This window comes from Triticum dicoccoides, chromosome 2A (genome assembly GCF_002162155.2).
Source record: "Triticum dicoccoides isolate Atlit2015 ecotype Zavitan chromosome 2A, WEW_v2.0, whole genome shotgun sequence".
Classification (NCBI taxonomy): domain Eukaryota; kingdom Viridiplantae; phylum Streptophyta; class Magnoliopsida; order Poales; family Poaceae; genus Triticum; species Triticum dicoccoides.
This window is the reverse complement of record NC_041382.1, coordinates 174738092-174751771: the sequence shown is the minus strand read 5'-3', so window position 1 is coordinate 174751771 and position 13680 is coordinate 174738092. Positions and strand designations below refer to the sequence as shown.

At 45.2% G+C, this 13680-nt stretch overlaps 3 protein-coding genes across 4 annotated transcripts in view; all 3 read right to left on the bottom strand.

Annotated features, from left to right (window-relative positions):
* The window catches only part of LOC119354064 (disease resistance protein RPM1-like), an 8203-nt gene extending 4727 nt beyond the window's left edge, over nt 1-3476 (bottom strand). The window contains exon 1 of the mRNA XM_037620765.1: nt 3191-3476. The gene's annotated coding sequence lies outside the window, so the exon portion shown is untranslated. The remainder of the gene's footprint in view (nt 1-3190) is intronic.
* Nucleotides 3477-3890: 414 nt separating this feature from the next.
* Nucleotides 3891-8696, bottom strand: LOC119354063 (uncharacterized protein DDB_G0286299-like). 2 transcript variants are annotated; one of them, XM_037620763.1, is made up of 6 exons: nt 8493-8696; nt 5363-6069; nt 5168-5236; nt 4757-4857; nt 4582-4650; nt 3891-4485 (listed from the first exon to the last, which is right to left on the bottom strand). In XM_037620763.1, the coding sequence occupies exons 2-6, from the start codon at nt 6066-6068 to the stop codon at nt 3997-3999; spliced, it is 1434 nt and encodes a 477-aa protein (XP_037476660.1). In that variant the 5' UTR covers nt 6069; nt 8493-8696; the 3' UTR covers nt 3891-3996. The 2 variants fall into 2 exon arrangements, with proteins under 2 accessions (XP_037476660.1, XP_037476661.1); XM_037620764.1 differs by having other exon boundaries at nt 4140-4448.
* Nucleotides 8697-10356: 1660 nt separating this feature from the next.
* Nucleotides 10357-13680, bottom strand: part of LOC119354062 (organic cation/carnitine transporter 7-like) — a 4263-nt gene continuing 939 nt past the window's right edge. Inside the window, exons 2-5 of the mRNA XM_037620762.1 lie at nt 12968-13205; nt 12061-12592; nt 11293-11495; nt 10357-10753 (exon numbers count right to left, since the gene is read on the bottom strand). Coding sequence (XP_037476659.1) covers nt 10544-10753; nt 11293-11495; nt 12061-12592; nt 12968-13205 — 1183 coding nt within the window. The 3' untranslated portion in view covers nt 10357-10543. The remainder of the gene's footprint in view (nt 10754-11292; nt 11496-12060; nt 12593-12967; nt 13206-13680) is intronic.

The window sequence follows — 13680 nt, the reverse complement described above, 5'->3', positions numbered from 1 at the left end:
GCTGTGATAAAGTCTTGTTGGTGCAGAAAGAAAAGACATTCTTCCAATTTGAGTGTACTACATATTTCTCATTGATAACTTATCTAGGACGTACTAGTGTCAAAAACGATCTTATATTAGGGGACGGAGGGAGTATAAATATATAAGAGCACTCCAATGGGGCGACCCATTTCGTCCGCCCGCGTCCGTTTTTCATCCGCGGGCGACCCATTCCAGGCCCAATTTTGAGCCGGATTTGCATCGGCGCGGACACGAGACGGACGCGCGCGCGCCTACTCCTCTCCCCGGGCCCGCTTATCGGTGGCAGCCACCACCATTTCCCCCCATTTTCCCCAAAAACGCTCCCGCCCGCGCGCGCCCCCGCCCCCCAACCAGCCATGGAGGACGCCATCGACCTCGACCTCGACGCCGCCGCCGGCCTCGCCTCCCTCGCCTCGTCCGGCGGCGTCGCCCCCTCCGGGAAAGGCAAGCCTCGTGCCCCGCGCAAGACCGCCGCGGTGACCAAGCCGAAGAAGGCGCTGACGCCCGAACAGCGGGCAAGGGAGTCGGCTAAGAGGAAGGGCCGGAGGCACGCCGCGGACGCGAGGGATGAGGCCGCTGCGCAGGCCGCCGCCGCCGCCGCGCAGCAGGAGTTCACCAACGCCCGCGTCGCCGCGGCAATGAGGCAGGCGCTCTGCATGCTTGGGGTAAACCCTAGCCAGCACAACCTCGCCCAAGCCGCCGTCGCCGCGGCCAGCACCGGCTCGTCAGCGTTTCCTCGGATGGTGATGCCCGACTCACCCCGCGCATCGGCTTGCAACCCGGTCCCCGGCTTCCACGTCTACCCGCAGGCCTCCCGCCTCTCTGGGGAGTGCTCACCCGACGTGAGCGTGGTCGCGCCTTCCACGCCCGCGCCCGCGCCCATCGACCTCAACGCCACCCCGGTGGTCGGTGGCTCGTCGTCCGGCGGCACGAGGAAACGCGCGCGACAGACGCCGGCCGGCGGTCTCCTGGACGCCCGTAACCTGTTCGAGGAAATGTCGTCCGCCGTCGACGAGGACTACATGCAACACCTCATCTTCGAGGGTGGTGCGCCGGGCGCCGGCGACGATCCCGAGGAGACGCAAAGCCAGGACGGCCGCGGGGCGTTCACGCCGGCCGCTGGCTATGATCCCCATCAGGCGGCCTTCATGCGTGATTAGGTCGGCATCGACCTGGACGGATTCCCCCTCGACCACGAGTTCCCGGACGACTATGGGCTAGAGGAAGAGGACGAGTGCAACATTGAAGTGGAGCCTTTGTTCGAGGACGAGCTCGCCAACCAAACCGCCGGTCCTAAGCCGAAGCGCAAGAGGAAGCGCACGAAGGCGTACACAGCTGCCGAGGACAAGCTTCTTTGCGAGTGTTGGCGAGACATTGGACAAGACCCAAAGACGGGCGCCGAGCAAAAGCATTCAACCTTTTGGACTCGTGTGCACCGCGAGTTTCATGAGCGCAAGAAGTTTCCACCCTATCAATTTGTGAGCACGCGCGGGTGGGTCTCCATTTCCAAGCGGTGGAGGGTGATCCAACAAGAGTGCAACAAGTTTTGCGCCACCCTTGAGAGCGTCAAGGCCCGCCCCGTGAGCGGCATCGGCGTGCAAGACATGGTATGATAGCAAGCAAGCCGCCCTCTTTTGTGCCATCAAGATCATCCTTTTACGTCTTCATTTTGCTATCACTTGCCCATATGCTTGCATGGAAACATTTTATAGGCATTTCAAGCTTTGGAGGCATTCAAGGTTCAACACAATGGCAAGTGCTTCAACCTCTCCCATTGCTATCGGGTCATCAAGGACGAAGAGAAGTTCAAGGCACAATATGTCGCGCTCAAGGCACGTGGGGGGAAGGGCGCCGTGGAGGATGTTGGGGAGGGCGAGCCGGCATGGCCGCGGGGGAAGACCAACTCCAAGAAGGAGGACAAGCGAGATGCGGCCACCAACGCCTTGATCGCAAGCGTGGACGGCATGATGAATAAGAAGGACTCAAGAGAGGAGGAGCACCGGCTTTCAAGGCGGAGCAAATGGATGCTTTCATGGAGATCCAAAGGAGGAGGCTTGATCTTGACGCCGAGAAGCAAGCCAAGATGTTCGAGCTCGAGGCGGAGAAGCAAGCCAAGATGCTAGAGATTGAGGCCGCCAACGCCAAGACAAAGGCGAAAGAAGTGGCTCTTGCAAGCATGATGACCGGGGTGGAGATCATGAAGGTGGATCTCAACGCCTTGTTGCCAAGGAAGAGGCCGTGGTTCGAGAAGATGCAGGCTGACATGCTCAAGTTCGACGACGAGTGATCTATGACGTCGAGGGGCCATCTTTTTTGTATGTCGGCAAGTGTGCCGGCATGACCACGGGAGCCGCGATGGCGTGGTCGAACTCAAGTCCCACCATTTTTTTGTGTGCTGGCATGTGTGCCGGCCGGCTGGCAAGTGCGCCAGCATGAACTGTGGTGTTTTCTGAAGCCGGCATTCTATGCCGACGCTGGCATGGTGCCGGCATGAGACATGGCCGCTGGCATGATCGTCCGCGGGCCTTTTTTATTTAAAAGTTGAATGCGGACATGAAATGGGTCGGCGCGTTGGGCGCATTGCCGACCCAAATGCAAAACTGGACGGACGGCGGGCGGGCGACCGACCCAAACGGACAAAAAGCGGACAAATGCGCCGTCCGTTTGGGTCGCCCCATTGGAGTTGCTCTAAGCTCCTATGCTGTGCAGAAAGAAGTACCACCGATCCATACTGTTTCTAAGCTTCTGCCAGACCGAATTTTATCCACGAGATGGCATACGCAGGCTCATTTGGTAGCTGGTACAAACAAACCCGCGGTCAGTAAGTAGATGCAACAGGGGGCAGTCAGATGACACAGGTTATGTAGGCCGGTTTCATTTTAGGATCTAAAGTCTGATTGGTAAGGATAACACGAGGAACGAATCTGATCCTCTTTTGGTGAGGGAATTAGCTAATCATGCAAATGCAGGGGGTGTCTGAAAATTTCCTTCGTTCTTGCAGTACAGCTTACTGCAAGCGACTATAAAATCGGCAGGTAGCTAGCTAGCACTAGCAGCAGATCCAAACCGGACTACGGAAGCGAGAAAAATATGTATTCCTAGACTAGACTAGATAAAAAGACGGGGTGAGCATGGTAAGATCTTATAGGCGACGAATCTAAAAACTCACCCAGCGAAATTCCAGGTCTGGGAACCGCTCCGCTGCGGCGGCGAGGAGGAGGGCTCCGGGGTTCGGCGCGCAGAGGGAGTGATCAAACGGGGAAGAAGCAGCGAGTCTTCGTTTTGCTTGTGTGCTGGAATATCAACCACTCATCTTTGGACCGCGTAAGCGTCATCCCAGACGGGAGACGGCCGACAAGAGAATCAAGCGCGTTTGCTGAGATTAGACGGCCGTCAACTGTTGGCCTCGTAACCCGATTAGTTTTCCTTCCTTTCAAACGCTGCCATTCCTCCTCAGCATCTTTGCTTATGCCATCTGGCTTCAGAAAAAGGGCCGGCTATATGTAAGTGGTCTGAAAATTTTGTTTTGGTTAAGTCAATTTTCTGGGCTATAAGGTTAAGAACCAATGGATGTCCGTCTTTCTTCTTCCTCCAACCATTCCTCCTCTCGCAATATCAACTTACCAAAATTGCAAATTCGGTCAACTTGCATGTAGTTATTGTAAACAAGAATTTGCTCAAGGCAGTTGTTTACAGTGGTAGGGAAGACGACATTCTCTTAGTCGCTTGAATGACTTTGAATATTTACTGTTGAATGAAACCAATCCGATGGTAGAGATGTGACACATTCGAGTATTATTAGCCAATGGATATCTTTATCACTACCAAGATTCTATCACATGTACAATTTGAAAGATTTGGTTCGTCAGAAAATGTTATGGCAGAAAATTTTCAGATGACCTAAAACCTTCTCTCTCTCTCTCTCCTGCCTTTTTTTTCTGGATGCCCTATTTTGCATCAACTGTTGGAGATGCTCTAGTACACACTGTCGTGTTTATGGTCAAAGGGCAAGCAAAGCACAAATCCAAGTGCAAAAGTCCTCCAGGGCGACAAGTTATGCCAGCACACTATAGAAGTGTCAATCAGACATAATAGATGTTCATGAGCCACAAGATGATCATAACAACCCACTTCTACAGTTTTTAATGCAAAACTGACAGTCAAATTTCCACATGCAAGGATAAAAGAGCCAATGAACTGTGTACTACATAACAGGCACTTCAGATCTTGGGTGCTGCCACACTCACATCCAGAGTTCCCTACAGGCCGAGGCCAACAGTCCGGCCATCTCTCCGGCGCAGGCCTGCTACGTAGAGTTTCTCCAGGTCGGTGTCGAGCTCCTCCTGTTTCTTGACTTCCACTGGACCCTCCCCCTTGTTGACGGCCTTGTTCTCTTGAACCGAGGCAGAGGCATTGCTCTTCACACCCTACAATAGGCCATAGCCACCAAGGCACCCTCAGGCTCTAAGAAAGTGTTAGTGCATCACAGAGTAATTGTTGTTGCTCAGCTGAATTCAGGTCAGAATTTTATAATAAAATTATACATCTTCAAGGAATTACCATGAGTTTGTTGAATTTCTCTTGGCGTTCCCGATCAGAAAACAGATTCGAATCCCAGTGAGTGCTTGTCTGAGGCATTAGAATGAAGGTAAAAAATATGAAGCCAAAGTATGGTAATGCAGGAATAATGGAAGGAAAGAGGCAAAATAACAAATAGATGCTATCCATGATATACCTCTGTAGGGTTACTCTTTTTATTGCCCCAAAGCAGCTTTTTCTTCTGGTCAAGGGATAACCGCCCGGTTCCAACCCCAAATCCTAGAATGTTCTTCTTCACTGCAATTGAGCATGTAAGGAGGGGTCAATCATGCAAAACATTGCATAGCTCTGATCTGTCATGGAAGAGATTAACATCGTAGTCATACAATTGGACCATCATGGAACCAAAATTCTTGTGCTATCAGGGAGAAGTTCAGTCCAACAAATATACTATACCCATCGCACAAAGCCGCATCTTTAATAGGTGCCTCCATCAAATTTTAGAAAAAAACACAGAAGAAACTAAAGCAGCTAATGAGGACATAAATCCTTGAGATAATGCAACGATGGAAGAAAAAAATATTGACAACAAACTGAGGCAACTCACCTGATTCAGCAGCTTTCATTGCTACAACTTTTGCAGCGTTCAGATCATTCATGGTTTCGTCTTTATTTCCTGATGCAGAATTAACCAAAATTTTGTTTAAGGTCAAGAAGTCCATAATCTCATCTTAATAATAGAATAGTGCAGCGGTGTGTTCAGAATTAATAACAAGGAAAACAAAAATATATATTAACCAACCTCCTGAGGTATCCATTTCCATGTGCTGTGCATTTTCAACACCTGGACCAACAGAACTGAATAAGCTTCTTCTCTTCTCCCTAGTTTCTAGCTCAGGTTCTGCTGCACAGCTGCTTTTCTCAATTTCCTTGCCGCTTCTCTTCTTTAGAGCATCCTCCTGCTTGAACTTCTCCTTGTTTTTACTTTCCTTTTCTTCTGGATGCCTTCTGGTAGAGTTGGTTTCCTTTCTTAAATCAGCATCTTTGTCATACTCTGTGCCATCATGTCTAGGGTATTCACGTGGGGGCCCATGTTTTTCCTGATTCTTAGTCCTCTGCTCTCCCTTGACAGATTTGCCGCCATACTTGCTGTCAACATTTCTCCAATCACCATGTGATCTATCAGATGTGTCATCACGCTTTGAAGGATAATAGTAAGTGTCAGCCCTTGATTCCCGATCTGACCGAGAAGTTCTAGAATGGCTCCTGTCATTATCATCAGCTCGCTTATTATGATACCTCCTATAATCATCATGCCTCCTGGATTCACGAGGTGCTCCATAGGAATGCCTATCAGAATGCCTACCAAATTCATGACCTCTGCCTGGTCTGGCATGGTTAGAGTCATTCTGTAGAGCTGAGTTGTCTTTCCTTCCATTCTCACTCCCCTTAGAGTGGCCATCCTTGATTTCCACTGGACTGCGGCTCCTCCCACGTTTGGTGTCCATCCTGCACTCAGCAGCATCTATCAATTAAACAGCAATTCAACAGTTCAATAACATGCAGAATTAAATTGTTCTCCATTTATCATTACACAACACTATTAACACCTCCAGAATGTATATAATGCACTCCTAGGGGATACTGGGTGCATACTGTATGCACCAAAGGCTAGGGTGCAATCACCATGCACTGAAACTAATAAAAGTCACAACATATAGATTTTATTTATGCTAGATGTACTTCATGGACTACTTATGAATAAAATTTCAAGCACACCGCGAAAAAGTGAAAAATCCGATAACTTGATTTCTTACAAATGCTAGAATTTTCTTATTTGTTACTCTTAATACATAATAGTTGGAATTTCAAATGTTAATGGTAGAAGAGGAAAATCGGAAGTACATCTTTAGATTTTATCCCAGATTTTACAAGGATGGCAACTGCATCCTAAGCCTTTAGATTATACAATAGGGCCCTGGGGATACCTTCTAGTGAAGACTCAAAGTTAAAAAATTATTACATCCATCCGGCCTCACACTTCACTTACAAAGTTCAGTTGATTTGCCAGGGTTTTAGATGTCTGTGAAACAAGTGATGAGTATCTCAAATGGATTCCAAAAGGAATAACTAGGTGCTGCCTCTTCTACTTTCAATGAAAATAGATTCGGCATTGTACTCCCTCAAATTCTTCTTCCTCAAACGAAGTGGACTAGTCCAAGTTGGGGGATTTTTTAAGAAGGCAGGGGTACTGCTGATTCATTTCAGAGGACAATAATAATTGTTACAGAGAACAAATAAGCACCTGGAGCCCCAGGTGAGAGAAAAAAAGGATCAAAGAAGATTACTCGCAAACCAAGGGCTCATCGCCATGCACAGTTCCATCCCAAATAAAGGATCAAAGAAGATTACTCGCAAACCAAGGGCTCATCGCCATGCACAGTTCCATCCCAAATAAAGCTAAGCCACGCAGCAAGGATAATCATGCTTGATCTTCTCGACTAGCTGAGCTTCAGAGCAGGTGGTCTGGTCAAAGATACGCCTGCACCTCTCCTTCCAAATATGCCAGCAAACAAACGCAACATTTTGAATATGAAGCCAGTCAAGCGAGTTCAAGACAAATTCCCACCAGGCTGCAGCAGAGGGGTCTGGCTGCTCAGACCATATCGGACCAGACACTTTTCGTGATCGGGGCAGTCGACGATGAGGTGCACAGGCATTTCAGGCTCCAAGTTGGGGAATCAAGTAAAGAAGGAAGCAAAATAGTGCTGAAGTACAGAGTTATGTGCTTGGGCAGATGAGAGTCCAATAACAAAGGATAGGGGACTCGCCCTAGTGTAACAGCCAGCATGTTCTCATCCCAGAGGTGGAAGAGGCTACGAGGCTTACCAAGAGCTTTGATTATTCATCGATTGATCCAAACAAGATGCAGGCAGCACAGCTGCAGCCATTTAGAATGGACTTAGGTGAACAAAACTCTCCCTATCTTAAACTTTACCACACTATTCTTTCTGATTCCAACTCTTCCATTTTTTTTAACTTGACTGCTACTGCAGGCTTGATAGACTGCCACTGCGCCAAATCTAACAATGTAGTGATGTGGATAAATAAAAATTGGAATCCTATCCTAGTGAAGAGAATGGGATGGCTAGAAGTTATTAGAATTTACAACAAGGAGACAACGCCAATATCTAATCTCATATACTAAGTTGCTAATGAGTTGGATTTGCTAGGGGAGAGACGGTAGTACCTTGGGTAGTATATGTCTGATTTGAGCTCAAGCCAACCGCACCAAACATTTAGTACCACTATTTTGGCTAAAGTTTTGGTTGCCCATTTTTTGGCTAATGTTGGCAAGAAAAATGGACTAGAGTTGGCTATGGAGAACGAGCATGCCAAAATTTTGGCAGCCATCCAAGCAAAAGCCAAGATTTTGGTCATAACCAAAAATTACTAAGGCTGCTTTTGGTGATTAACCAAACAGAATACTCAGGGACTCTGGGTCACAATAGCTGAGAGCTTAACAGGACTTCAGGAAAGCCTTAAAAAACAGTTGATTGCTGAGTAAGTAGCTCAGTTAGTAATATTTGTCGGGTTAGCTGCATTGGGTGGTTTCCCTAGAATATTCAGGTTATGTGACTGCACTGGCTGCTAAAAATGGTCTGCAAATTATGGGTGCCCAATGTAGTAAATTCCCCACATGATCAGTCTGGAGGACCAATACTGTATACTACAGCATTTGGTTTGTCACGGAACATTGCATCCACTTCTCGACATTTTGTTGTCAGAGGAATTCATCCCAAGGGGAATTGCCGCCAAACGTAATTCACCAGAAGAAATCGGTGCGGAAGTGCTCAAAACCCAACAACGCAGGCGTCAGGCTAACAACATCGTACCGGAAAACAGGCCGGCGAAAGGCAGCAGCTACTCACCCAAATACAACCCTCGCTAGCTCGCGGTTGCGCAGCGTGCTTGGATGCTTGGGGCGGCGGCGGGGCGGTGGTCGAAGCCAACCGGTGGTTCGCGACGCGGTGAGGCGGAGGCCGGGTACCGCGGTGGCTATGGCTGGGACCGCCCGCGGCTAGGGTTGGCTACGGTGGGGTGGGTCGATCGCGTCGCCCTTTGCGTTTGGGAGATTTTGGAAGACGGGGTGCGCTTTGCGTCTGGTTTTTTGCGGCTTTTCTGAGCGAACTGGACCGGCCCATTCAGTTGTTGTACTGCGCTGTTCTTTTTTCGTTTCCTTTTCTTCAATTTTTTTTTGCTTTTCATATATTCACGAACTTACTAAAAAAATGTTCCCAATAATAAAAATGATCGGTATTTCCAAATATGTTCTCAAAACTCAAAAAATATTCATGATTTCTAAAATTGTTCAAAAAATTATACATTATTCAGATTTGAAAAAATGTTCTCAAAATTAAAAAACAAAACTATTTGAAAGTTTTAAATATTCAAACAATATTCTTTGTTTCCTTTTCCCAGAAATTAAAAATTATTAAGAATATCAAAATTTATTTGAAGTTTTCAATAAATGTTCAAAAAATCAAAAAAAATGTAAGTTTTAAAAAATGTATTTTTAAAAACGCATTCACTATTTCAAAATTACTCACATTTTTTTTAAAATGTACACTTTCTCAAAAAAATGAAATTTCAAAAAGTATCATAGAATCAAATTTTGTTCAGACAATGGGAACAAAAGGTTACAAAATTTGTGTCAGGTGCCGTTGCAGGCTATGGGGTTGTTCAACATGTTGGACAACTGAGGCAACAACACGAGCCTGATCCTCATGCGCCCTTCCTTAGTTCCTCTCTCCTCTGACAGGTGCCTCGCGCGGATCCACTACACCGGTGGCAGGCGGCTGAGGACGAGTAGCTCGTGCTCTGGCACGCATACAAGCTACTCGAGAAAATGTCTGAAGAAAAAATAGTCTTAAGGGAGAAGAGGGTTGACGTTGATGACTGAGTCCCACCTGTAATAACGACAAATATAATGGTCAAAGTTAATGGAGTTGACATTTTGTGCCACCCTGGGTTGGGCAGGCCTGTCATAATCCAGCTTTTTTCTAGTAACGCCTGTCATAATCCGGCTTAAACAACCCGAACCGGTAACTAACAAGAGTTGGTAGTTTTTAGCCAAAAATTAGAACCCATTTGATAGTTCTGCACGAAAAATTGTAAAGTGGTAGTCCAGTTGGACGAGTGTTTTTTTTTTTGTTAAATACTCAGCTTTTGAGTGCCCTCATTACGAGCGAGAAAGAAAAACCTGATGCTTTCCTGGATCGCTGAAGATGCAGAACCGAACAAAAATGCTTCGGAATGTGGTGAAAATAAAGACTGCTTTGGTGTTGAGGTGTTTCCCTTTTGGTTGTCATTTTGTTGTTGTGGACATTTAGCCCTAGACTTCCTTTTCGTTTATGTTTGTTTCTGCTGAGGTAGTACCCGCTGACCTCCGCGTGGGATGTGAAGAACGACAAAATGGAGCCAGGGCTGGGTGCCTTTTTCTTCAAAATTAACAAATCATATCAATGAGAATCTGAAATGACTCATCAAACATTGGTATACATTCATGCTCATGCCAGATATTACATGGTTCGCCAACAGGTAAGGATTTTACATGAGGAATCAAACATCTCCTATAACAAGACAAGCATGACAACATACAGTATGCTCAGGAGTGCACTTACATGTAATTGGAGTTTCAACTTCCAGAAATTTTGCAGCGAGGCGACTTCCAGAAAATCGTGTCATAATTTGACAGAAAGGAGAACTGCTATGAACCAGGATTTGACATATTGATTGAATGAGCGGTGAGAAGTTGGATGATTTCCATTTCATTTATTTCAGAAGTATTTGTACAATAATTGCGCTCTAAAGCAGGGGCAAGATGATGCTTCCTGGCAAATGTACTTGTATGGTAGCTGTAATCTAATCTGATGGGTGGGTATACAACTGTCCATCCATGGGAATTGTGGAGCCTGAGATCTTACTGAATCTGGCAGCCCTTGGTCTCTAGAGGGAACAGGGCGCAGGCAACTGCTGCAAGAAAGAGTACAAGATCGAAGACAAACACAGCTTCTTTCTGATGACAGCTCTCTAACAATCCTACAGCTATGAGTGGGGCAATCATGCCACCTATCCGGCCAAGAGAAGTCGCGACTCCCACTCCGGTGTTTCGACATGATGAAGGGTAGATCTGGACAAGAGTAATATGCAAGGAATAAGTGTTTGCCAGTTGTGTTCTACATTGCACATTTCTATGTATTTCTGACTAGTGAGTGCTAACTGTGTCAGATTAGCGCCAGAACGCATCATGACTCATGATCACTTAAAGTGAAGTACTATTGACCTATTTCTAATGTTATGGAGATGCGTCACTACATTGCAGCTTTTTATGTTGAAATGGATGCGGAGTTGTTCTCATTACCGGAGTTCTTTATCCTTCTTGGTACTGTATCACATAGTCCAAATATAATCAATATAGGAGAAGATTTAACAAATATAAAGATACGATGGAAAGTCATGGGGAATATGAAAATTGGTTGCAACTATTTCGTGTCATTATATCTTTAAAAAAATGAGAAACTTGTACTTGGCTACTAGCTAAATTATGTCCCTTGTTTGCTCGTAGACAGTGACATTGCAATTTCAATTTTCAAGCATGGATTACCAGTTGGTGATCACATAAGTTAACATATCATCATATACAATGATACTACAGATATATGTACTAACCTCAGGGCCGTAAATATAGAGAACAGCATAACTTCCTGTGATACAAGTCCGGGCACTGAATAGAAGGACGGTTGCTAAACCTTCTTCTAGAGGTGCAGCAAGTGGTGCGACGGAAAGAAGGCACAGAAAAGCAAACGCTCCCATTGACAGTTTGCGACCAACTTTATCAACCAATAGAGCCGCCAAAATCAGACCAGGAAATTCTGTCATGGAATAAACCAAAGCTTTAGCTATTTAATTAACAAATCTTATTGATTTAGGAAATGGTATTGTTCCAGTAATCCTGAAACCAGTTTTTAATCCAAACATTCAGAGATTAAACAGGTATAGGACGAAGACATTTCCAAATCAAGAGCAATACTCTATCTCCCACCCCCTCGAATATCTACTATTTTTTAGATTACTCATTGATATCTAATTGTATGAGGGCAGGCCTGGCGCAGTGGTGAAGTCCTCCCCACTTGTGCCAAGAGGTCCTGGGTTCGAACCAGCCTCTCTGCATTGCACTTTGCAGGGGTAAGACTAGGTTCCTATAATCCCTCCCCAGACCCCACCTTGTGTGGGAGCTTCTATGCACTGGGTCTGTCCTTATTGATATCTAATTGTATACACTTGTCTGTGCATGCAAATGAGCTGTGACAGCAAGGTCTATGATCACATTTGTTAACCAAACTCGGTGAATCAATGGTAGAAATAGATAGATAAAAAAATGAATACAAGATTTAAGATAATAATTGGCTATTTGTCAGAAGCTTTTTACGCACTTACCTGCAATACTTGTCACCAGGACATCTCTGTAGAGTCTGGCATCATTTTGCTGCCACAAATGCATTCCAACAGGTCCACATCTCCTTGGACCATTGCTTAGTTCCGATGTTAGCAATACTATACCATAGTAAGCAAAACAAAATGCAAAGTAGACAAACCAAAGAAGAAGTGTAGATCTAATCAGGCTTCGTGACACAAGTGTACGGAATGCATTAATAGATCTGGATATAGAGGAGCTCATGCAAACGTCAGTTGCAGCACTATCTTGTGAAAGAATCAGTGGTACTATTGTCTCCGCACCAACAACATCATCAGACCTTCTTTGTGGGGCAACTATTAAGATGCCAGAGGGCAGGGCCATGTTGTTCATTATTGATATTCTCTCCAAAATAAATTGAGCATCAGCTGTTCTACCTCTTGAGCAGAGGTACCGTGGTGATTCAGGCGTTATACCGTAGAAAATAAGCAGAATGAAACATGGTGTGGAAGACAACGCTATCAACCACCTCCATCCAAGTACTGGCATGATAGCCTGCAATAAGCATAGATGTCTTGAGTAGTTCCAATTTCCAACCATATTTGTGTCTCCTCTGGTTAAAGTGCTGATTCTTAATGATGGGAAATAACTTTTAACTAACAGAGAAAATACATGGAAAACATTCTGAAGTGTACTATACGGCACATTAAACATTACTGTTAAGATCCAGGAGGCTAGGATTACTATTAAACAAGTCACCCTTTTACTGTTAAATAGTTATTCTCTAGGATACTTTCCTGCTTATAATATTAAAAGAATAAAACCTAGAATAACACTAATAAATAGTGTAGACTGACAAATATGTGAAATTGTAAATTGACAGCAAACTGATAATTGGGCACTAAAGGGCAGGGAAATTAAAAAAAATACCCATGCAATAAGAGCCTGAAGGATTGTTCCAAAACTCCAGGTACAATGGAAGACAACCACCCAAGTACCCCTGTTTGCAGCAGGAACAAACTCTAGGAACCAAGTACCAAGAACATGACCAGCACCCAATCCCATACCGACAATAAAGCGGAGGGTTAATAGGCACATGTAGTTAGGTGACAAAGCACTGAGAAAACCAAATATGCCAGTGACAACCGCGGTGAATAGAAAACCAATCCTGACGATGAAAAGAATAAAATAAAACAATCTGTTAAATTTGTTTTGGGGAATCAAATACAGACATTATGAAGTGCAACATGAATCTTCAGTTCCTTTTTTCCCTCAATAATTCAAGATGAACTTCAGTATCATTTGTACTTAGCTACACTTCTTCAAGAAAGAAGCTTGCTTTGCTTCACAGAATAAATTCACCATAATATTCCCCTAAAGTTTACTTCGTATAGATGATGCATATGTATGCATTGTTTTTATTACCACAGGTGGGAGTTTGCATTCAGGGGGATAAGTTATTCTGATTTGGTTAATCCCGCAGAAACAAAAAATATCTCCGGAAATTTGTCGCTCTGACTGACAAAAGCCAATTGGTAGTTCATGATATATACTGAATAAACCAAAAAATGTTTGTCAGATTGTTTAGTATCATGCATCTGAGTTACTGTACATGGCATGTTATAAATAGTACTGGTGAATAT

Excerpts from the sequence above, each read along its gene's own strand:
- LOC119354063 (XM_037620763.1), bottom strand. The coding sequence starts at position 6,068 with ATGGACACCAAACGTGGGAGGAGCCGCAGTCCAGTGGAAATCAAGGAT. Across the intron at positions 5,237-5,362 it reads GGAAATGGATACCTCAGGAG|GAAATAAAGACGAAACCATG; the intron begins GTTGGTTAATAT and ends ATTCTGCATCAG. Across the intron at positions 4,651-4,756 it reads AAAAGAGTAACCCTACAGAG|ACAAGCACTCACTGGGATTC; the intron begins GTATATCATGGA and ends CTAATGCCTCAG.